The 25,194-nt window shown below is 47.0% G+C and overlaps 1 protein-coding gene across 1 annotated transcript in view; it reads left to right on the forward strand.

Annotated features, from left to right (window-relative positions):
- The window catches only part of LOC138651262 (A.superbus venom factor 1-like), a 273,919-nt gene that overhangs the window by 152,890 nt on the left and 95,835 nt on the right, over positions 1–25,194 (forward strand). The window contains exon 10 of the mRNA XM_069741368.1: positions 512–627. Coding sequence (XP_069597469.1) covers positions 512–627 — 116 coding nt within the window. The remainder of the gene's footprint in view (positions 1–511; positions 628–25,194) is intronic.

The following is a 25,194-nucleotide window of genomic DNA, read 5'->3' on the forward strand; positions in this document are numbered from 1 at the left end:
CCATAGCGTTTTACTTCATTCAAATGTCAACGGATAGTTCGTGCTGACAGTGATGCACCTTGTGCCTGTATGACAGCTTGAATTTCTTTGGAACTTGATTGGGGCTGTTTTATCCTGCATTGCAGCCTTTCATCAGTTTTACTCTGCCATCCACGTCCAGAGATATTAGCTACAGTGCCATGGGTTGTAAACTTCTTAATTATGTTGTGGACAAAGGAACATCAAGATCTCTGGAGATGGACTATTAACCTTGAGACTGCTCTCTTCTCCACTTTCTGTTCTCCATGATTAGAGTGGCACATACCTACACATAATGCAAACAGTCGCTGGTGGAGCACTTTTCCACCCACTGCTGTTAGAGGCAGGGGGCCGGCATATGATGTACGTATAGTATGTCATATGTCAGTAAGAGGTTAAGTATTTTCTATATGTAAATGTATATTGAAACATAATGATTGTTTTTTAAACATGCAAGTAAAAAAATGAATAAATATTTTTTTTCTTGTACCAGATGGAGACTATGTAGCAGCACATAAAACCAACATCAAGATTGTGTCATCACCATATACCATTGCATTTACTAGGACTCCAAATTATTTTGTACCTGGACTTCCATTTCAAATAACAGTAAGAATTGTTAATAGAGGAAATAATAACTTATATTTTGATATTGCTCATTCTTATAGGCCTTATTAACACTTAGTTATTTTTTCATGTGTGAGCAAAACTGACTGATTTTCATCAGTGTGGAGAGCATGATGGGGGTGTGGGTGGAAGAAAGGACATGTAATTTTAATGACTTGGGGAATGGGAGAGAAAATATGGAATTACAATTGATTGGGGGAAGGTTGGGAGAGAGAACATGTATTTGTACTGAATTGGGGAGAGGACATATAATTGTAATGAATTGGGAGAGGACATGTAATTGTAATGAATTGGGGGAGGGCATGTAATTGTAATGAATTGGGGGAGGACATATAATTGTAATGAATTGGGGAGGACATGTAATTGTAATGACTTGGGAGAGGACATGTAATTGTAATGAATTGGGGAGGACATGTAATTGTGATGAATTGGAGAGAGGATATGTAATTGTACTGAATCAGGAGGAGGACATGTGGTTGTAATGAATTGGGGGAGGACATGTAATTGTAATGAATTGGGGAGGGCATGTAATTGTAATGAATTGGGAGAGGACATATAATTGTAATGAATTGGGGAGGGCATGTAATTGTAATGAATTGGGAGAGGACATATAATTGTAATGAATTGGGGAGGACATGTAATTGTGATGAATTGGGGAGGGCATGTAATTGTAATGAATTGGGAGAGGACATATAATTGTAATGAATTGGGGAGAGGATATGTAATTGTACTGAATCAGGAGGAGGACATGTGGTTGTAATGAACTGGGGGGTGACATAATTTTAATGAATTGGGGGATGATATGTAATTGTAATGCATTGGGGACGGCATGTAATTGTAATGAATTGGGGAGACAACATGTAATTGTAATGAATTAGGAGGAGGACATGGGGTTTTAATGAATTGGGGGGTGACATAATTTTAATGAATTGGGGGATGATATGTAATTGTAATGCATTGGGGACGGCATGTAATTGTAATGAATTGGGGAGACAACATGTAATTGTAATGAATTAGGAGGAGGACATGGGGTTTTAATGAATTGGGGGAGGGCATGCAGTTGTAATGAATTGGGGAGGACATGTAGTTGTAATAAATTGGGGGGAGGACATGTAATTGTAATGAATTAGGGGAGGACATGTAATTATAATGAATTGGGGAGACAACATGGAATTGCAATGAATTAGGAGGAGGACATATAATTGTAATGACTTGGGGGAGGACAAGTAATTGTAATGACTTGGGAGAGGACGTGTAATTGTAATGAATTGGGGGCAGGGCATGCAATAGTAATGAATTGGGGGGGGTGACATGTATTTTAATGAATTGGGGGATGACATGTAATTGTAATGCATTGGGGGAGGACATGTACTGTATTTGTAAGGAACTGAAAGGAGGACACGTAATTATAATCTACCCTCTCCTACTGTATTCTCACCCATCCCCTGTAGACTGTGAGCCCTCGCGGGCAGGGTTCTCTCTCCTCGTGTATTTGTGTGTGCCTTGTTTTACTCATGTTTATTGTACTTGTCTATATTTGCCCTGTTCACATGTAAAGCGCCATGGAATAAATGGTGCTATAAAAATGTAAATTAATAATAAAATTAATAATAATGAATTGGGGGGAGGACATGTACCGTAATTGTAATGAATTGGGGGAGGACATGTAATTGTAATGAATTGTGGTTGATAGAAATGACACAAAATTGGAAAGAATTGTAAGGGGAGAGGACATTGCAATGATTTGAGTAGCTGGGGTCCGAGAGAGGACATGTAACTGTAATGATTTGGAGATGAGAGAGTGGACATGAGTTTTTTTTTTACCTAAATACCTAAAATGTATTTTGGGATAAAAAAAATTATTTTAGCAATTCAGTTTTGCTATTAATTTTGCACCATTTTTATTCTAGGGGCTCTTTGTTTCCCTGCACATTCAAATTTAGTGTAGTCTGTTGCCATAAATCAGCTAAGAGCTTAGGAAAAGACAGATGAAAAAGTACAAACTTTCCTGGTAGAATGTCAGAACAAGATCACTAGGATACGCAGGTAAAGAGATCGGCCACTTTCTCTTCTTAGTGCGGCATTCCTCACAAACTCACCAGCACTTGTGTACATAAAATGGCCACTGGTGGAGCAGGATATGACCAGACCAGTCCATCAGCCTTCTCACATAGCAAACAGGGCCTGCATTTGGCACAGGCAGACCAGGCAGACCAGGCAGACGCCTGGGGCCCCCACCTAGAAAGGGGGCCCCTGCCTCTGCGGCCCCTGTACATACCTCCCAACCGTCCCGGATCCAGCGGGACTGTCCCGATTTTGACAGTCAGCCCCATGATCCCGGGCGGGACGTTAGTTGTCCCGCACTGGCTGGGAGGTGTGTAATATCACCCGGTTGGCTCCCTGAGTCCCTGCAGCACACCACATAATGACTGCTCTGTGCACACAGGACCTGTGATGAGGTCACAGGATGGGAGGAGTCAAGGGGTCACATGATTGGGAGGACCTCCGTGTACAGGACTCTGCTGGTTGTCATGGTGCCGGATGAGGGTAAGCGTGTGAGGTCAGGAGGTGTTTAGAGTGTGGATGTAGCAGAGCCATGTGTGTACGAGGTGTATGGATCAGATCAGCATGTGAAAGGTGTATGGAGTGGAGTTGTGTGTGTAAGAGGTGTACGGAGCCGTGTGTACGAGGTGTACAGAGCACAGCCACGTGTGTATGAGGTGTACGGACCGGAGCAGCGTGTGAAAGGTGTATGGAGCAGAGTTGTGTGTGTAAGAGGTGTGCGGATCGGAGCAGAGTGTGAAAGGTGTATGGAGCAGAGCCGTGTGTGTACGAGGTGTACAGAGCGGAGCCGTGTGTGTACGAGGTGTACAGAGCAGAGCCGTGTGTGTACGAGGTGTATGGAGCGGAGCCGTGTGTGTACGAGGTGTATGGAGCAGAGCCGTGTGTGTACAAGGTGTACGGAGCGGAGCCGCATGTACAAGGTGTATGGAGCACAGTTGTGTGTGTACGAGGTGTATGGAGCAGAACCGTGTGTGTACGAGGTGTATGGAGCAGAGCCGTGTGTGTACGAGATGTACGGAGAGGAGCCGTGTGTGTACGAGATGTACTGAGTGGAGCTGTGTGTGTACGAGGTGTACAGAGCGGAGCCGCGTGTGTACGAGGTGTACGGAACAGAGCCGTGTGTACGAGGTGTATGGGGAGGAGCCGTGTGTGTATGAGGTGTACGGAGCGGAGCCATGTGTGTACGAGGTGTACGGAGCGGAGCCATATGTGCAAGGTGTATGGAGCGGAGTCGTGTGTGTACGAGGTGTATGGAGCACAGTCGCATGTGTACGAGGTATACGGAGTGGACGCTGGCTGTGTCAGATCTGAACAGATATTGCTCCTCGCTCTGACACTGACTGGCACAGGGGACACGGAGAGGTCTTTATCAGTGGCGTATCACAGCTGTAGCAACGTGAGCAGTCAGCGGCGCAGCTGGATGACACCTTTCAGCGCTGTGGGAGTGGAAGCTGCCGGCTGCTGCGAGGGTGCGTGGTGAAAGGTGTGTGTGTAGTGATGGAGAAGGCAATGATGGGGGTGAGGTAACCATGTGTGGCCATGATACTGTACCCAGCATTGTGTGGGGCCATGATACTGTATGGAGTATCGTGTGGGGCCATTATACTGTATGGACCATCACGTGGGGCAAGTATACTGTACGCAGCATCATGTGGGGCCATTATACAGTATGGAGCATAATGTGGCCATTAATACAGTATGGAGCATTGTGTGGCCATTATACAGTATGGAGCATCATGTGGGGCCATTATACAGTATGGAGCACTGTGTGGCCGTTATACAGTATGGAGCATCATGTGGGGCCATTATACAGTATGGAACATCATCTGTGGCCATTATACAGTATGGAGCACTGTGTGGCCATATTTTTTTGTTTATAATTATTGTTTAGGAAATATTGTGATCAGAAGTGCTAAATGGGTGTGGTTGGGGCGTGACTAGTTGTGAAATGGGTGTGGTCAGAGGTGTGGCTAAAATTTGCGCACGCCGCTAACTTTGTCCCTCTTTCCCTTCCTCAAAAGTTGTGAGATATGCCTGTATGAAGTGCCCAGAGGGTATACAGCAGTGAATAATGCTGTGCATTGCTCTGTTGTTCTGGAATGTCTCTCCCAAACCCCCCTTGAGACCCCCTCAGTGCTGTGATTTACTCATGTGCTCTGTGCTGATTTCTGTAGGATCAGGTTTCACAGTCACATACAGCAGCGATCAGCATAGGCTCTGACCACAGTCACTGAATCACTGCTTGTAATCTGACAGTGCGACCTCCTTTCACTACTGTCTGGATGACACAAGGCAGGTTATTTATTATATGGAAATAAATGCATTCCCAAGTGAAACAATAAGGGTAAACTATACACATATAGTACAGGTGTGCATAGGAATCAGTGTTTTTGGTGCATTTTTTTGCAGCCAAAGCCTGCTCTTTTGGCAGTAAAAACACTGCTTTCAAAACACCCATTTTTTAAGGTATGTGCAGAGGATCCGGAAATGGCAGCCCTTTGGATGCAGCGGACATGTGCGGTGTCCAAAGTGCTGCCATCTTTTGAACACAGGTGATTCCGCGTGTGTTCATTGATCTGTGCGGAATCCCTGCGTCCTATACATTGCACGGGTGAGTTTTCTCTTGCGGAGACTCGTGTCCATGCCATATAAATTGACATGCTGCAGCCTGGACAGACGCGCAACATGTCCGTCTCTGCGGGTGAGGTGCAGGTGATAGTGCACACATAGTAGAGATGGAATTTCTTGAAATCCCATCCACTATACCAGTGGTCCCCAACTCCAGGCCTCGAGGGCCGCCAACAGTGCAGGTTTTCAGGATTTCCTTAGTATTGCACAGGGGTTGGAATCATCACCTGTGCAGATGATCACATTACCACCAATGCAATACTAAAGAAATCCTGAAAACCTGCACTGTTGGCGGCCCTCGAGGCCTGGAGTTTGGGACCCCTGCACTATACTGTAACATGTGGCCGCTGCGGGTTAGACGCTGCACAAGTACGCAGCAGCCGACCTGTAGTGTTTACTGACTGTGTGCACATACCTTTAGAGCTTTTGCTGTTTGTTTTTTACAGTATGCATTTTGTCTACAGTACATGTTTAATAAAATTAGTGTTATTCACAAAAAACGCAGCGAAAAACAATGTTGCAACATTTGCAGCATTTTTTAAACTTTTTCATTGCTTTCAGCAAAAAAATTGCTGAAAGAAGTGACATGCTGCAGATTTAAAAAACGCTTTAGTTGTGAAATTCAGTCAGGGGAAAATAAAAGGGTGCGCAGGAGATTTCTAAAAATCTCAGTTTTTGCTTGTGCTGTAAAATGCTGTAAACTTCTTATTTGCAGAAGAAAAAGATGCAAAAATTCTGCATATGAACATGGCGAAAAGCTGCTTTTCAAAGTGCCGGCAAAACATATGAGATTTACGAAATCTCCTGCAGGCGTTTTTCTGACTGGATTTCAGAACTGTAGCACTTTTTATATCTGTAGCGTGTCACTTCTTTCAGTGTGTTTTCACCCGTAGAAAGCAATGAAAGAATAAAAAAGCAGCAGATATTGCAACGGCAGTTTTCACTGCAATTTTTTAAGTGGTTTTGGTGAATTAAACTATTAGGTCAGTATTTGTAATGCAGAAACCGCAGTGGAACAATGAGGCTATGTGCACACGTTGCGGAATCTTCTGTGGATTTCTCCATGCAGATTCCTAAAAATCTGCAGGTAAAACGCCCTGCAGATCCACAGCAAAATCCGCAAGTGCAACGTGTTCACATAGCCTGAGAAACACGTCACTGCTTCTGTATTTCTCACCCTCCTGGTTTTGGCTTACATATGCTGATTTGAAATACTGACCAAACACTCAACGTGTGAACGTGGCCTTAAACATACTGTAGACAAAACAAACATCCTCACTCCAAAAAAAAATCTGAAAAAAGTGTGAAGAACACCACAAAACAAGCTGAAAAACAGGTGTTTTGAACGCAACATTTTTGCTGCTAATAGAAAAGGTTTTGGCTACTGAAAAAAATGCTGCATGTGAACATAATCTTACTCTGAAATGCTATGTCTATCTGTGATGTTACATAGGACTGCAGTAATATTATTAATTATTATTATACATTTTTTATAGCCCCATTTATTCCATGGCACTTTACATGTGAATACGGGGCAAATATAGACAAATACATTAAACATGAGAAAATAACAAGGCACACGGGTACATAAGGAGGGAGGACCCTGCCCGCGAGGGCTCACAGTCTGCAGGGGATGGGTGATGAAACCCTAGGAGAGGGTTGGGCAGGTTGTGCGGCAGTTCAGTAAGTTCACGATCACTGCAGGCTGTAGGCTTGTCGGAAGAGGTGAGTCTTCAGGTTCTTTTTGAAGGTTTCTATGTAGGCGAGAGTCTGATGTGTTGGGGTAGAGAGTTCCAGAGTATGGGGGAAGCATGGGAGAAGTCTTGGATGCGGTTGTAGGAAGAAGAGATGAGAGGGGAGTAGAGAAGTAGGTCTTGAGAGGATCGGAAGTTGAGTGTAGGTAGGTACCGGGAGACCATGCCACAGATGTATGGAGGAGACAGGTTGTGGATGGCTTTGTATGTTATTGTGAGGGTTTTGAAGTGGAGTCTCTGGGCGATAGGAAGCCGGTGAAGGGCTTGACAGAGGGGAGAGGCTGGGGAATAGCGGGGGGACAGGTGGATTAGTCGGGCAGCAGAGTGTAGGATGGATTGGAGTGGTGCCAGAGGGGAGTCCAGAGAGTAGGAGGTTGCAGTAGTCGAGACGGGAGATGATAAGGGCATGCACTAGCGTTTTTGTGGTGTCGCGGTCAAGGAAAGCACGGATCCGGGAAATATTTTTGAATTTGAGATGGCAGGAGGAGGCAAGAGCTTGGATATGTGGCTTGAACGAGAGGGCAGAGTCGAGGATCACCCCGAGGCACCGGGCGTGTGGGACTGGGGAAAGTGAGCAGCCATTGACAGTGATGGATAGGTCTGTTGCAGGGGTAGAGTGAGATGGGGGAAAGATGATGAATTCTGTTTTGTCCATTTTCAGTTGTAGAAAGCGAGCAGAAAAGAAGGCCGAGATAGCAGACAGACAGTGTGGGATTTTGGTAAGTAAGGAGGTGAGGTCAGGTCCGGATAGGTAGATCTGCGTGTCATCAGCGTAGAGATGGTACTGCATACCGTGGGATTCTATGAGCTGTCCCAGGCCGAAAGTGTAAATGGAGAAGAGTAGGGGTCCTAGAACAGAGCCTTGAGGAACACCGACTGACAAGGGGCGAGGTGAGGAGAAGGTGTGGGGGAGGGAGACACTGAATGTTCGGTCTGTCAGATATGACGAGATCCAGGAAAGGGCCAAGTCTGTGATGCCAAGAGATGAGAGGATTTGTAGCAGAAGGGAGTGGTCCACAGTGTCGAAGGCAGAAGGCAGGTCCAGGAGAAGGAGGACAGAGTAGTGTCGCTTGCTCCTGGCAGTTAGTAGGTCACTGGTGACTTTAGTTAGGGCAGTTTCAGTTGAGTGATGGGAACGGAAGCCAGATTGTAACCGATCAAAGAGGGAGCAGGAAGACAGGTGGGAGGACAGTTCAAGATGGACGTGTTGCTCCAGCAATTTGGAGGCATAAGGGAGAAGAGATATCGGGCAATAGCTAGACACAGAGGATGGGTCGAGGGAGGGCTTTTTGAGGATGGGTGTGATCTTGGCATGCTTGAAGGATGAGGGGAAGACACATGTTGTGAGTGATAGGTTGAAGAGGTGCGTTAGGGTTGGGATGAAGACCGTGGAAAGGTTAGGGATGAGGTGGGATGGGAGCGGGTCGAGCGTGCAGGTGGTGAGGTGTGATCTTGACAGGAGGGTGGAGAGCTGATCTTCTGTCATGGTGGAGAAGCTGTTTTGGAGGAGCAGGGTTGAGCAGCTAAGAGGGGCAGTGGGTGCTGTGGGCCAAAGCTTTCTCTGATCGTATCGATCTTCTGTTTAAAGAAAGAGGCGAAGTCATCAGCAGAAATGAGGGGGGAAGGAGGAGGTGCTGGGGGACGGAGTAGAGAATTGAAAGTGTTGAAAAGCTGTTTAGGGTTGTGAGACAGGGAGGATATGAGAGATGAGAAGTAAGTTTGTTTTGCAGCAGTGAGCGCAGACTTGAAGCTGGCGAGGGACTGCTTGTATGCAGTTAAGTGGTCAGCAGAGCGGGATTGCTTCCATCTCCGCTCAGTAATCCTGGAAGCCTGTCTCAATTATTTGGTCAGGCTGGTCAGCCAGGGCTGCCTGTTGAGTGTACGAGTTTTGCTATGCATGAGCGGGGCGGCCGAATCGAGTGTTGCTGTTATTGTGGTGTTATAAAAAGTGGCAGCAGCATCTGTGTCATGAAGGGAGGCTATGTCTGTAAGAGGGAGAAGGGACTCAGAGAGTGATTGTAAGTTGAGATGTTTGAGATTTCTGCGAGGGAGTTTGTGGAGTGGGGGTTGCACATTAGGAGAGGAGAGGGAAGAAAATGTCAGTAGGTTGTGGTCAGACAGGGGGAGGGCTGAGTTAGTGAGATTAGTAAGGGAGCAGAGGCGGGTGAAGATGAGGTCCAGCGTGTGGCCATCTTTGTGAGTGGCCTCAGAGGACCATTGAGTGAGGCCAAAGGAGGCGGTCAGTGATAAAAGTTTAGAGGCAGCTGATGTGGAAGTGTTAATGGGGATATTGAAATCACCAGGTGGTGAAGTGGTCGAGAAAGGTGGAGATGGCTAGTTCTGGGGGGCGGTAGATGACAGCCAGCTGGAGGTTGGAGGGGGAATAGATGCGGACAGAGTGCACCTCAAACGAGGGAAGAGTAGGGGAGGGTGGTAGCGGCATTGGAGTGAAGGAGCAGGTGTCGGACAGGAGCAAGCCAACTCCTCCACCACGTTTGTTGCTGGGGCGAGGGGTGTGAGAGAGGTGGAATCCGCCATAGGAGAGCGCAGCTGGAGAGGCCGAGTCAGAGGGGGTGGGGCAGGTTTCAGTGAGGCCGAGGAAGGAGAGTTTGGTGGTGATGAAGAGGTCATGGATAAATGGCAGTTTGTTGCAGACGGAGCGCGCGTTCCATAGTGCTCCAGGTAAGTGGACTGGGGGAGTAGGGGCTGGATGAATGGGCATGAGGTTGTCATGGTTGGGAAAACGTGCGGATGATCGTGGCAGGGGGTTAGAAATGAACATGGGGATGTGTTGGGGAGGGCCAGGATTTGGGAATATGTCACCAGCAATGAGGAGTAGCAGACAGAGCATTAGAAGGTGGGAGCAGGATAGGACATGATGTGGCCGTGTGTGTCTGGTGAAAAAGGATTGTATGTGGAGGAACAGTTCTGAGGAGAAGGTGAGATGGCTGGGGAGGATGGAGGAAGAAATGACTAGTTCCTTACTAGGTGGAGGGATTGCAGGAGATTGTAAGAAGGAAAGTAGTATGGGGGAGAAAGAAGAAAAGAAACCGAAACATTGTAGTGGTTGGTATTCTGTTACCTTCCAGTCAATTCCAGTCCAATTCAGTCTAATTCAAATTCATAATTAAAAAGATGTAATTTAAAAGATGGAAGTTAAAAGATAAGTGGGCAGACGCCTGCATGTGAATATATCCTTAGTTAAGGGCAATCAGGTGTGAATGAGGAGGTGGCTGGGTATGGGAGACCTGATGCATAGAGTTAAGGTACCTTCACACATAACGATATCGTTAACGATATCGTTGCTTTTTGTGACGTAGCAACGATATCGTTAAGGAAATCGTTATGTGTGACAGCGACCAACGATCAGGCCCCTGCTGGGAGATCGTTGGTCGCTGAACAAAGTCCAGAACTTTATTTCGTCGCTGGATCGGCGTGTGTGACACCGATCCAGCGATGTCTTCACTGGTAACCAGGGTAAACATCGGGTAACTAAGCGCAGGGCCGCGCTTAGTAACCCGATGTTTACCCTGGTTACCAGCATAAAAGTAAAAAAAAAAAACACTACATACTTACCTACCGCTGTCTGTCCCCGTCGCTGTGCTCTGCACTCCTCCTGTACTGGCTGTGAGCGTCGGTCAGCCGGAAAGCAGAGCGGTGACGTCACTGCTCTGCTTTCCGGCCGCTGTGCTCACAGCCAGTACAGGAGGAGTGCAGAGAAGCAAAGCACCGGGGACAGACAGCGGTAGGTAAGTATGTAGTGTTTGTTTTTTTTTACTTTTACGCTGGTAACCAGGGTAAACATCGGGTTACTAAGCGCGGCCCTGCGCTTAGTAACCCGATGTTTACCCTGGTTACCCGGGGACTTTGGGATCGTTGGTCGCTGGAGAGCTGTCTGTGTGACAGCTCTCCAGCGACCAAACAGCGACGCTGCAGCGATCCGGATCGTTGTCGGTATCACTGCAGCGTCGCTTAATGTGAAGGGGCCTTTAGGCAGAGGTCATAAAGAGAGGGAGGGGGTTGGACTGACCACTCAAAGAGATGCCAGGATAACACGGTGAGAGACATGAAACCATGTCATGTAAACAAGCTGATAGGTAAGAAAGCATACTAAAAAGGATATATGCTGCACCAGAACACTCAGATCCAGGGGAAGCATATAAAAATCAGTGCAATACAGAGAGACATTCAGGAGCCAGGGAGAGCTGGGGAAAGTCAGTGCATACCATGGAAAATCAATGCAATATACAGAGACATTCAGGAGCCAGGGACAGCTGGGGAAAGTCAGTGCATACCATGGAAAATCAATGCAATATACAGAGACATTCAGGAGCCAGGGACAGCTGGGGAAAGTCAGTGCATACCGTGGAAAATCAATGCAATATACATGCATGTGATATATACTAAATTATCTGTACTCAGAGAGTTATCACTGCTATCTCTGGTGTTACATAGGACTGCAGGTGACATCCACTACATTATCTGTTCTCAGAGAGTTAGCACTGTTTTATCTGAAGAGTTAAAAAAAATGAAGAGGGGGTTGGGAGCAACTCTTTGTCTTGGGCCCCAATCTTTTCTGACCCTAGCAACGCCCCTGCGTACAGCTAATAGTGGCAGACCCGTTGGCCGATATAATGCCCCTAAATATGGGGGCCAAAGTGCAATGTTATCATTTGGGACCCCCACTTTAAATTTTTGCCTAGGGCCCCACTTTGTCTAAAACCGGCCCTGATAGTAAAACATCTCGCATGGGAAAACTGCTTCTCTGTTGGAGGAGGCTGATATACTTATCTGGTCACATGCTCTTCCACCAGCAGCCATTTTATGGAAAGAAGTGCCAGTGAGTTTGTGTGGAAAGCTGCAGCAATAAGAGAAAGTGGCTGACCTCTTTATAGGGTTTTCCACTACTAGGACAACCCCTTCTTGAACTAAATATTTGGCCACAATAAAATGTAAAAAAAACAACTATACTCACCTTCCATGTCGGCTCCCTTACCGCGGTGTCAGTACTCACTCTCCCTGGGGCTCTCATGCAGTGTTGTGACATGTGACCCTGGCCTGTCCAATGAGCACTGACATCACCCTCCCCGCCTATATATGTATCGAACATGAAGAGGATGTGAGAGCACTTACAGCCCGGGTGTGCACCCTTCTTTCAAATTGCCTCTACTGCTGCCTTAGCTTCAAATTGCATTTAAAGGGAATCTGTCACCTACTTTTGTGCATATACACTTTGGCCATCGCCTTTAGGGGCTTATCTACAGCATTCTGTAATGCTGTAGATAAGCCTCCGATGTAACCTGAAAGATAAGAAAAACAAGTTAGATTATACTCACCTGGGGGGGCGGTCCGGTCCGATGGGCATCTCAGTCCGGGTCCGGGGCCTCCCATCTTCATGCAATGCCGTCCTCCTCCTTGCTTCGTGACGCGTACTTTATCTGCCCTGTTGAGGGCAGCGTAAAGTACTGCAGTGCGCAGGTGTCGGGAAACATCTGAGAAGCCCTTATATAACTTTCTTATCTTTCAGGTTACATCGGGGGCTTATCAACAGCATTACAGAATGCTGTAGATAAGCCCCTGATGGCGGTGGCTGAAGCTTATATACGAAAAAGTAGGTGACAGATTCCCTTTACGTAAAACCAAATGGTTCCCAATGGTGGTCAACCACTTTATATTTTATAAGTCAGAGGAAAATGGCTATGTATAGTTATGGGGGGAACAGTGTTTTTCAATTTATATGTTGAATGATAGGTTGCACAGTGAATAATTGTATAGGTGTAGTGTCAACGTTGCAGTTTAGCCCTAATCTAAATTTGGCAATTCAGTCCTTGCCCTTAAGGGATTTTTTTCAGTCATCCTGGACCTCATTTTAGTTTGAAAGCCTTCAGATATATAATGATAGCCATTGTGTTGTGTCAGGTTTTTCAACAGGATGCAAAATATGGTGTCAATGGAGACTTAACAAGCCAAATAATCAATTTGCATTTTAAGCACTTTGGTTGCTGTCCATAAACGACTTACTTTACCACTGATTTTTTTTCACACAAATTTTGGACAATATCCCTATGAAAAACATCTACAAAATGTTTCACATATCAATGGGCAAAGCTTATTAATCAATTATTGTAATGGTCAAGTTTTTTTCTGCTTGGTTTCCAGAATTGTTTCTATCAAACAGAGCTGATCCACATGTGGCCCTGCTGCATTTTAACCTATAAAGTTTAGAACTACATAAGTGATGTTCTTAAATTTATGGTATCTCATTCAGTATTGGTAGTCTTATTGAGGATTTTGCACAAGATTTTGTCTTGCTTGCGCTTGTAGACTTATCAAAAAATTGACTAAAAAAATTTCCATCCTCAAAGTAACATTCACAAAAATGTTATGTGTGAATTCAATTTAAAGAGAACATTTTACTGGATTTTTTCATGTTACCTAAGTAACTCGTAGAATTGCTCCACTGATTCTGGTGCTGTTTCTCTTCTTTGCCCCTCAGTTCCCAAGTTATGCACCTGAAGCGCCCCCACGTAAGGGCAATGGGGTACTCGGTACCGGGTCCTTCAGTTCCCTCAGCTGGGATGTTATGGTGGCCCTATGAGGGGCGCCCAATAAAAGGGGTAAAGTTTGTAGATAGCGGTAGTGTTCGTGACGCCACCTGTGGTATTCGGTGAGGGTGACCGACGCTGCTTAGGGGTCCGCTGGGGTGATGGAATGGCAGCTAGATGGTATACCTTCCTACAGGTGAAGTATATCCCCAGGGCTTCTCAGAAGAGTAGATGGTTATGGTGGATGGTGCAAGGCGCAGTGAATAACGAGGACACAATGGGGGCAGTCTCTTTACTTTTATTGAAGGCTTCAGCATCCACAGTCCAGGGTGCCGGATCACAGGGTAGGCAGAGTCCGGCCGGTCTGATGGCAATTCCAGAGTCCCCTTATCCAGGTGGAAATCAGTAGCCTTCCCCTTGCGCACAGTAACGTAGTAGGTCCCTACGTGCATTAGCTCCCATAGGGTCCTCACTCTTGTTACTCTTCTCTCTGTCCCCCAGATGGATAGGACAAACCCGTATGACAGTGGTGGCCTGAGGCTATTTTATAGGGACCCTGGCGTCACCCCTCCTCCACGTTGCCACCTTGTCTGCTTAGGTTCTTAGGTCAGGCAGCCAACTTGGAATCGACTGTCCTGACGGTCTCTGAAGTAAAGAGTCTATTACTCCTTCGGTGTTCCGGCTACCGGATCTGCCCTCAGGAGGCAGCCTGCTCCTAGCTGGTCTCCCACTGGTGTTTTACTCCTGTTGCTATGACTTCTGTGCTCACTCACTACGGCACACTTCCTTTCTTGTCCTTCCTTAGGAAGCTGCGCATGGGTTGCAGGCGCAGCACCGTGTCCTTCTTTCCCTTCCTGGGCCGAGCCCAGTCTGCTCCTCTCCTCTCCTCCTGACTATCTCCTTCTCCCTCCAGTCAGCTTCTGTCTGTCTCTCCCACATCCTAACCAAACCCCCAGTTTTACCCAAGTGTGAGGAGTAGCCTAATAGATAGAACCTTTTACTCCTCCTGGCGGCCGGCGTGTGAAGTGTGTGTGTGGCTGTGATACCTGGCAGGGTGAACTCCTTTGGTGCCATCAGATGTAACATCGCTCCCCCTGGTGGAAGAACGTCATTACTGCAATGACCAGGACTCTGGGGTGCTGCACTCCCCCCGTTAAATCCAGCACTCCCGGGCTGGGAAAAGAACACAACAATTACAGGTTAGCAAAAGACATGCAAAATTTTTGATATACTTTAAACAAAGAAATTAAAGGGACTCTGTCACCTGAATTTGGCGGGACTGGTTTTGGGTCATATGGGTGGAGTTTTCGGGTGTTCGATTCACCCTTTCCTTACCCGCTGGCTGCATGCTGGCTGCAATATTGGATTGAAGTTCATTCTCTGTTCTCCATAGTACACGCCTGCGAAAAGCAATCTTGCCTTGTGCAGGCGTGTACTATAGAGGACAGAGAATGAACTTCAATCCAATATTGCAGCCAGCATGCAGCCAGCGGGTAAGGAAAGGGTGAATCAAACACCCGAAAACTCCGCCCATATGACCCAAAACCAGTCCCGCCAAATTCAGGTGACAGGTTCCCTTTAACAGTGCTTCCCTTTATGGGAGGTGAGAACACTTGAACGTTGCAAACAAAAACATATTCACATTATGCATATTATAAAAGAGAACAATTACTAACTTACTATGAAATACAATTACCCATACAGGTATTCTATCTTACTAAGTGCAAGTACCCTCTAAGGGTATACTATCATTAACCCTTAATGTGCAATTCTAACCTTTTCCTTATTCTTCTTAACATGCAGGACTATCTGTCTACCCCTACGATTCTACTGCATCTTCTTCTTAAAACCTTACTTTTATCTAAAGTACGTCATTAACGTTCTATCACTATCTAGATACATATTATCAGCTACATAAACATTATTAAGGTGCAACAACCGAACATTCCCTTTAAGAGAGAAACTAGTCTTTTCTGATGTAGTGAAAACAATCAACAAGTCAGTTATAAACTTTAAGACTATAGAAACTTTCATGTCGTCATCAGGAACAGTTTCTTCGCAAAGTCTTCTTGCTTGTAAAACCAGTAGAGAGCACCCTTAAGAAGGTGCAAACTATTTACAGAGGACAGTTCGGGAACCATTCACCGTCCATGATTCCAATGTTCCTTTAAAACCATGATGAACTTTGTGCAAAACTGGAACAAAATAGGGATCCCGGGTAAACTAAGGGATCCCTTTAAGAATTAACCCTGAACAGGTTTAAAGCAGCAAAGAAAGAACAGTTAACTATGTACAGTTTCGGTTTTCTGAGGTTTACTCGAGTTCTGGTGGTAGTACCGGTGGGGGTAGCCCTGTTGGGTACTGGCGGCTACCACCGGGTACTACATAGAGTGTGTCTTCACCCCGGATAGGGGTCTGCGTACTCACAGTTCTTTGCTCCACTAAGGCACCAACACATCTAGAGCACAGAATAACAGATGCTCTTTCAGGAATGGCAGCTGTTGTTGTTTCCCTCGCCTGGCCAGATGAGGGCGCTGTTGGGCAATGTGGAGCCTCTAGTGGCAATGGCTCCAAGTCTCTAGGTGGCGATAGCAGGGAGTCGATGGCCACTAGGAGGGTCTCGTCGGTGGCCGGGGCAGGTTCGGATCGCTTACCTGCCACCGCGGCATCTCCGGTGCCGGTCTCCTCCACTGCAGGCGGCGGCTCTGTCGGCTGGCTGCGCTGCTGCTCCTGGACGCTGGCAGCTGCGCGGTACCAGGATTTCCGGCGTTGGCGGCACAGCTCCTCGACTTCTGCGTCGAGGACCTCTGGGTTCATACATGGCAGCGGGGCCTCTTCAGCTTCCGATTGGCGAACAGCACTGCAGGTATTTTCTTCCTCCTCCTCTTCTGGAGGGCGGTTTCTTCTTCCTCCACCATCCCAGACTAGTAGGTGGATTCCTTTGGTTGATGGGCATATTTTTCTGACATAGTAGTATCTGTGAGGGGCTGGCTCCACTTTCGCGCCGTTCTTCCAGGCTACACCCACGATGACATGCCCCACTCCTCCTGCACACCGCATGGTGCTGTAATGGCGGCGGTTTTGGCGGGAAATGGCAATACACAGTCCTTGCAATAAAGCACAGTTCCAATACGATTCTGACACAGTTCCTAGGCGCACATGACCTGAATTCTCAGGGTTAAGTAGATCCTGTTCGTGACGTCAAGAGATTGAAGTGCCCCCGCGTAAGGGCAATGGGATACTCGGTACCGGGTCCTTCAGTTCCCTCAGCTGGGATGTCACGGTGGCCCGACCCGGACCGTGGCCCTATGAGGGGTGCCTATTAAAAGGGGTAAAGTTTGTAGATAACGGTAGTGTTCGTGATGCCACCTGTGGTATTCGGTCAGGGTGACTGACGCTGCTTAGGGCTCCGCTGGGGTGATGGAATGGCAGCTAGATGGTATACCTTCCCACAGGTGAAGTATATCCCCAGGGCTTCCCAGAAGAGTAGATGGTGATGGTGGATGGTGCAAGGCGAGGTGAATAACGAGGACACAATTGGTGCAGTCTCTTTACTTTTACTGAAGGCTACAGCATCCACAGTCCAGGGTGCCGGATCACAGGGTAGGCAAAGTCCGGCCGGTCTGATGGCAATTTCAGAATCCCCTTATCCAGGTTGTGACAAAACACTCTGGGATCGCCTTTGCTGGGGTCAAAGGACACGTGGTTTGTGCATTGAATCTGAGGCGTACAGCAGGTTTCTGAGCAGGCTGACCTCAGGTTAGATTTATTAACGTGAAAGCAACACAAAAAACAAAACATAAAAATAAATCCTAGCCTGTCCGGCACTAACTAAACAAATACGTTGCTATCTCAACAACTGGGGGGGCTTCTCCCACCCAGCTAACATCACACAATTCTTGAGCAGAGCTCTTCACTCACGTTTGTCTCACACAGGCAGGCAATCTGTGTGCCCCAGGCAGACACTGGAAACACCCAGCTGGTCATCTTTTATTTCTGCAATCATTAACCCATTAGCACCCTGAAGATACTGAGTGGCCTAATTCACATAGGACAAACACCTGGGCGAGATATATCTGCCTCCAACTACCACACCAGCATGAGTCTTACATATCCTTCCCCCTTGCTCAGACCACTCCGGTCGAGCAAGAACACTTTTGAAACAGTGCACTCGGGATAGGGCATCGGCGTTCCCCATCTGCACCCCAGGTCGGTGCTCCACCGTAAAAGAGTAAGCCTGCAGGGCAAGGAACCACCGGGTTACCCGACTATTACGGTCCTTGTGGAGGTGCATCCACTTGAGAGGGGCATGGTCTGTGACCAGCCTAAACTTCCTACCAGCCAGTCGAGAGCCCATTTAATGGCTAGGCACTCTTTTTCAACCACCGCATACCTCTGCTCATGTACATTCAGTTTCCGACTGAGATAGAGGACCGGGTGTTCGACTCCGTCCCTCACCTGGGAAAGTACAGCTCCGACACCAGTATCAGAGGCATCAGTTTGTACCACAAACTCGCTGCTGAAATCAGGAGTCACTAGTACGGGCTGAGATCACAAAGCCTGTTTCAGGCTGTGGAAGGCCTCTTCAGCAGCTGAGGTCCATTTTACCATGACGGAACCCTTCCCCTTGGTAAGATCCGTCAAGGGAGTAGCCATGGCTGCAAAATTGGGTATGAACCGGCGATAATAGCCGGCAATCCCCAGGAAAGCCTGCACTTGTTTCTTGTTCACTGGTTGTGGCCAGCCCTGAATTGCCTGTATTTTGTCGATCTGGGGTTTAACCACTCCTCGGCCAATCACGTATCCCAAGTATCGGGCTTCTTCAAGCCCGATGTGGCATTTCTTGGGGTTTGCCGTTAAACCTGCATCTCGCAGGTCATCAATCACCGCTTGTACCTTCTGGAGATGAGTTTCCCAGTCCATGCTGTAAATTTCGATGTCATCCAGGTAGGCAGAAGCGTACTGTCGGTGAGGCCTCAAGACTCGATCCATCAATCTCTGGAACATTGCGGGAGCTCCGTGAAGTCCAAACGGCATATAGACATACTGGAACAGACCTTCCGGTGTAGCAAATGCCGTCTTCTCTCTGGCCGCCTCGGCCAGAGGAATCTGCCAGTACCGCTTTGTTAAATCCAGGGTCGTAATGTATCGGGCTTTACCAAGCCGGTCGATCAACTCATCGACCCGGGGCATAGGGTACGCATCAAATTTAGAAACTGCATTCAGTTTCCTAAAGTCATTACAAAACCGGATGGAGCCATCCGGTTTAGGTATCAACACAATTGGACTGGACCAGGCACTGTGTGACTCCTCAATGACTCCTAGGTCCAACATTGCCATCACTTCCCGGGAGACGGCTTCACGGCGGGCTTCCGGAATCCGGTAGGGCTTCACATGAACAGTGACGCCAGGCTCTGTGACAATCTCATGCTTCACCAACTTAGTCCGGCCAGGTTTTTCAGAGAAAAACTGTCGGTTCTGTAACAAAAATTGCTTAACCTCAGATTCTTGTCGTTCTGAGAGAGTCTCAGCAACCTGCACCTCTGGTACAGTAGTGTCATGATCCCAATGGCAGGGGATCACAAAAGGACAAGCACAAAAACAAAACGAGCTCTAGGGTGATGGAACCTGAGCTGACCGCGATCGTGAACCTAAACACACAACTAGCAGTAGCCGGGGAACGTGCCTACGATGATTCCTAGACGTCTCGCGCCAGCCGAAGGATTAACTTCCCCTATAAGAAGAAACACAGACCTCACTTGCCTCCAGAGAAACACCCCACAGAAATAGCAGCCCCCCACATGTAATAACGGTGAAATGAGAGGAAAGCACATACGTAGTTATGAAAATAGAATCTGCAAAAATGAGGCCCGCTAAAGCTAGATAGCAGAGGATACAAAAGTGAACTGCGCGGTCAGCGAAAAACCCTTCAAAAAAACCATCCTGAAATTACTTGAACTCATGTGCCAACTCATGGAACATGAGGAGTAATTTCAGCCCACTAGAGCAACCAGCAGCAAGGAATCACATATCTGCAAGCTGGACTAAGACAAAAATTAAGCAAAACGTGGAACAGGAAAATCAAAACTTAGCTTGTCCTGAAGATAACAGACGCAGGGAGCAGAGGTAAAAAGACACGCTGATTACATTGATAGCCGGCGAGGAAATGACAAAAAAGCCAGGTTAACTAGGAAACTCCCATAACCTGATGGAACAGGTGGACACCAGAGACCGCAGAGAACACAAGTCACCCAGTACCATCAGTAACCACCAGAGGGAGCCCAAAAACAGAACTCACAACAGTACCCCCCCCCCTTGAGGAGGGGTCACCGAACCCTCACGAGAACCACCAGGGCGACCAGGATGAGCCCTATGAAAAGCACGGACCAAATCGGCAGCATGAACATCAGAGGCAATCACCCAAGAATTATCCTCCTGACCATAACCCTTCCACTTGACCAAATACTGGAGTTTCCGTCTGGAAACACGAGAATCCAAGATCTTCTCCACAACATACTCCAATTCACCCTCCACCAGCACCGGAGCAGGAGGCTCAAGCGAAGGAACGACAGGTACCTCATACTTCCGCAACAACGACCGATGGAACACATTATGAATAGCAAACGATGCCGGGAGATCCAAACGAAACGACACAGGGTTAAGAATTTCCAAGATCCTATAGGGACCGATGAACCGAGGCTTGAACTTAGGAGAAGAGACCTTCATAGTAACAAAACGAGAAGACAACCACACCAAGTCCCCAACAAGAAGTTGAGGACCCACGCGGCGACGGCGATTAGCAAACTGCTGAGCCCTCTCCTGGGACAACTTCAAATTGTCCACCACATGACTCCAAATCCGATGCAACCTATCCACCACCATGTCCACTCCAGGACAATCAGAAGGCTCCACCTGACCAGAGGAAAAACGAGGATGAAACCCCGAATTACAAAAGAAAGGAGAAACCAAGGTAGCAGAACTAGCCCGATTATTAAGGGCAAACTCGGCAAGCGGCAAAAAGGAAACCCAGTCATCTTGATCAGCAGAAACAAAACACCTTAAATAAGTTTCTAAAGTCTGATTAGTTCGTTCCGTCTGGCCATTCGTCTGGGGATGGAATGCAGACGAAAAGGACAAATCAATGCCCATCTTAGCACAGAACGTCCGCCAAAATCTAGACACAAACTGGGATCCCCTGTCAGAAACGATGTTCTCCGGAATGCCATGCAAACGGACCACGTTTTGAAAAAACAGAGGGACCAACTCAGAGGAGGAAGGTAACTTAGGCAAGGGTACCAGATGAACCATCTTAGAAAAGCGGTCACACACAACCCATATGACGGACATTTTTTGAGAGACAGGGAGATCCGAAATAAAGTCCATGTAAATGTGCGTCCAAGGCCTCTTCGGGATAGGCAAAGGTAACAACAATCCACTGGCCCGAGAACAGCAAGGCTTAGCCCGAGCGCAAACTCCACAAGACTGCACGAAAGAACGCACATCCCTCGACAAGGAAGGCCACCAAAAAGACCTGGCCACCAAGTCTCTAGTACCAAATATTCCAGGATGACCTGCCAACACAGAAGAATGGACCTCGGAGATGACTCTACTGGTCCAATTATCCGGAACAAACAGTCTTTCCGGCGGACAACGATCAGGTTTATCCGCCTGAAACTCCTGCAAAGCACGTCGCAAGTCTGGGGAGACAGCCGACAAAATCACCCCATCCCTAAGGATACCAGTGGGCTCAGAATTTCCAGGGGAGTCAGGCACAAAACTCCTAGAAAGAGCATCCGCCTTCACATTCTTTGAACCTGGCAGGTATGAAACCACAAAATTGAAACGGGAGAAAAACAGTGACCAACGAGCCTGTCTAGGATTCAGACGCTTGGCAGACTCAAGGTACATCAGATTTTTGTGATCAGTCAAGACCACCACACGATGTCTAGCACCCTCAAGCCAATGACGCCACTCCTCAAATGCCCACTTCATGGCCAAAAGCTCCCGATTACCAACATCATAATTCCGTTCAGCGGGCGAAAATTTTCTAGAAAAGAACGCACATGGCTTCATCACTGAGCCATCGGAGCTTCTCTGTGACAAAACCGCCCCCGCTCCGATCTCGGAAGCATCAACCTCAACCTGAAAAGGAAGCGACGGATCTGGCTGACGCAACACAGGAGCAGAAGAAAACCGGCGCTTAAGTTCCTGAAAGGCCTCCACAGCCGCAGGAGACCAATCAGTAACATCAGCACCCTTTTTAGTCAAATCCGTCAAAGGCTTAACAACACTAGAAAAATTAGTTATGAAGCGACGATAAAAATTAGCAAAGCCCAAGAACTTCTGTAAACTCTTAAGAGATGTAGGCTGCGTCCAGTCACAAATAGCCTGAACCTTGACGGGATCCATCTCAATAGTAGAAGGGGAAAAAATATACCCCAAAAAAGAAATCTTCTGAACTCCAAAGAGACATTTAGAACCCTTTACAAACAAAGAATTGGCCCGCAGGACCTGAAACACCTTCCTGACCTGCTGAACATGAGACTCCCAGTCATCAGAAAAAACCAAAACATCATCCAAATACACGATAATAAATTTATCCAGATATTCACAGAAAATATCGTGCATAAAAGACTGGAAGACAGAAGGAGCATTAGAAAGTCCAAAAGGCATCACCAAATACTCGAAATGGCCCTCAGGCGTATTAAATGCGGTTTTTCACTCATCACCCTGCCTTATCCGCACAAGATTATACGCACCCCGAAGATCAATCTTAGTGAACCATTTAGCCCCCTTAATGCGAGCGAACAAATCAGTCAACAATGGCAAAGGATACTGATATTTGACTGTAATCTTATTCAAAAGACGATAATCTATGCAAGGCCTCAAGGAACCATCTTTTTTGGCCACAAAAAAAAAACCTGCTCCCAAAGGGGACGAAGATGGACGGATATGTCCCTTTTCCAAGGACTCCTTAACATAATTCCGCATAGCAGTATGCTCTGGCACTGACAGATTGAACAAACGACCTTTAGGGAATTTACTGCCAGGAATCAAATCTATAGCACAATCGCAATCCCTGTGAGGAGGAAGCGAACTGAGCTTAGGCTCCTCAAAAACCTCCCGATAATCAGACAAAAATACCGGAACCTCAGAAGGAGTAGATGAAGCGATAGAAATCGGAGATGCATCATCATGAACCCCCTGACATCCCCAGCTTAACACAGACATTGTTTTCCAGTCCAGGACTGGGTTATGAGTTTGTAACCATGGCAGACCAAGCACTAAGACATCATGTAAATTATACAGTACCAGGAAGCGAATCACCTCCTGATGAACGGGAGTCATACGCATGGTCACTTGTGTCCAGTACTGAGGTTTATTCATAGCCAAAGGTGTAGAGTCAATTCCTTTCAAAGGAATAGGAACTTCCAGAGGTTCCAGACTAAACCCACAGCGATTGGCAAATGACCAATCCATAAGACTCAAGGCAGCGCCTGAATCCACATAGGCATCGACGGAAATGGATGATAATGAACAAATCAGCGTCACAGACAGAATGAACTTAGACTGTAAAGTACCAATGGCAACAGACTTATCAACCTTTTTTGTGCGTTTAGAGCATGCTGATATAACATGAGCTGACTCACCACAATAAAAACACAATCCATTTTTCCGCCTATAATTTTGCCGTTCACTTCTGGACTGAATTCTATCACATTGCATTATCTCAGGTGCCTGTTCAGAAGACACCGCCAAATGGTGCACAGGTTTGCGCTCCCGTAAACGCCGATCAATCTGAATAGCCATAGTCATGGACTCATTCAGACCTGTAGGCGCCGGGAACCCCACCATAACATCTTTAATGGCCTCAGAAAGGCCATCTCTGAATTTTGCAGCCAGAGCGCACTCATTCCACTGAGTAAGCACCGACCATTTCCGAAATTTCTGACAATATATTTCTGCTTCATCTTGCCCCTGAGAGAGAGCCAATAAAGCTTTTTCAGCCTGAATCTCTAGGTTAGGTTCCTCATAGAGCAAACCCAATGCCAGAAAAAACGCATCCACATTGAGCAACGCAGGATCCCCTGGTGCCAATGCAAATGCCCAATTCTGAGGGTCACCCCGCAGGAAAGATATAACAATCTTGACCTGCTGAGCAGGGTCTCCAGAGGAGAGAGATTTCAAGGAAAGAAACAACTTGCAATTGTTCCTAAAATTCAGAAAACTAGATCTATCTCAAGAAAAAAACTCTGGGACAGGAATTCTAGGTTCAGACATAGGCGTATGTACAACAAAATCTTGTATATTTTGAACCTTAGCAGCAAGATTATTCAGGCTGGAAGCCAAACTCTGGACGTCCATAATAAACAGCTGAGGTCAGAGCCATTCAAGGATTAAGAGGAGGAAAGAAGCAGTCAAGCTGTAATTAAGGCTAGGCAGCAAACACTGAGGAGGGGGAAAATTGTGATCCCAATGGCAGGGGATCACAAAAGGACAAGCACAAAAACAAAACAAGCTCTAGGGTGATGGAACCTGAGCTGACCGCGATCCTGAACCTAAACACACAACTAGCAGTAGCCGGGGAACGTGCCTACGATGATTCCTAGACGTCTCGCGCCAGCCGAAGGATTAACTTCCCCTATAAGAAGAAACACAGACCTCACTTGCCTCCAGAGAAACACCCCACAGAAATAGCAGCCCCCCACATGTAATAACGGTGAAATGAGAGGAAAGCACATACGTAGTTATGAAAATAGAATCAGCAAAAATGAGGCCCGCTAAAGCTAGATAGCAGAGGATACAAAAGTGAACTGCGCGGTCAGCGAAAAACCCTTCAAAAAAACCATCCTGAAATTACTTGAACTCATGTGCCAACTCATGGAACATGAGGAGTAATTTCAGCCCACTAGAGCAACCAGCAGCAAGGAATCACATATCTGCAAGCTGGACTAAGACAAAAATTAAGCAAAACGTGGAACAGGAAAATCAAAACTTAGCTTGTCCTGAAGATAACAGACGCAGGGAGCAGAGGTAAAAAGACACGCTGATTACATTGATAGCCGGCGAGGAAATGACAAAAAAGCCAGGTTAAATAGGAAACTCCCATAACCTGATGGAACAGGTGGACACCAGAGACCGCAGAGAACACAAGTCACCCAGTACCATCAGTAACCACCAGAGGGTGCCCAAAAACAGAACGCACAACATAGTAGGTGAACAAACCGGACGGGGCAGATCCGCCGTTAGGGCAGAGCGGTCTTTCCAGGATTTTATCAGATTCACATGATAAATCTGTTCCGGTTTTCTCTTACCCGGCTGGTACACTTTATAGTTCACTTCACCAACTCTTTCTCGGACCTCAAATGGGCCCTGCCATTTCGCCAGGAATTTACTATCCACCGTAGGGATTAGGACCAACACCCTATCGCCGGGTGCAAATGTACGGACCTTAGCGCCTCTATCATAACTTTGCCTCTGGGCTCCCTGGGCCTGTAACATATGGTCCCTAACAATGGGCATGACAGCGGCAATACGATCCTGCATTTGTGTTACAT

The sequence above is a fragment of the Ranitomeya imitator genome, chromosome 1 (genome assembly GCF_032444005.1).
Source record: "Ranitomeya imitator isolate aRanImi1 chromosome 1, aRanImi1.pri, whole genome shotgun sequence".
NCBI lineage: Eukaryota > Metazoa > Chordata > Amphibia > Anura > Dendrobatidae > Ranitomeya > Ranitomeya imitator.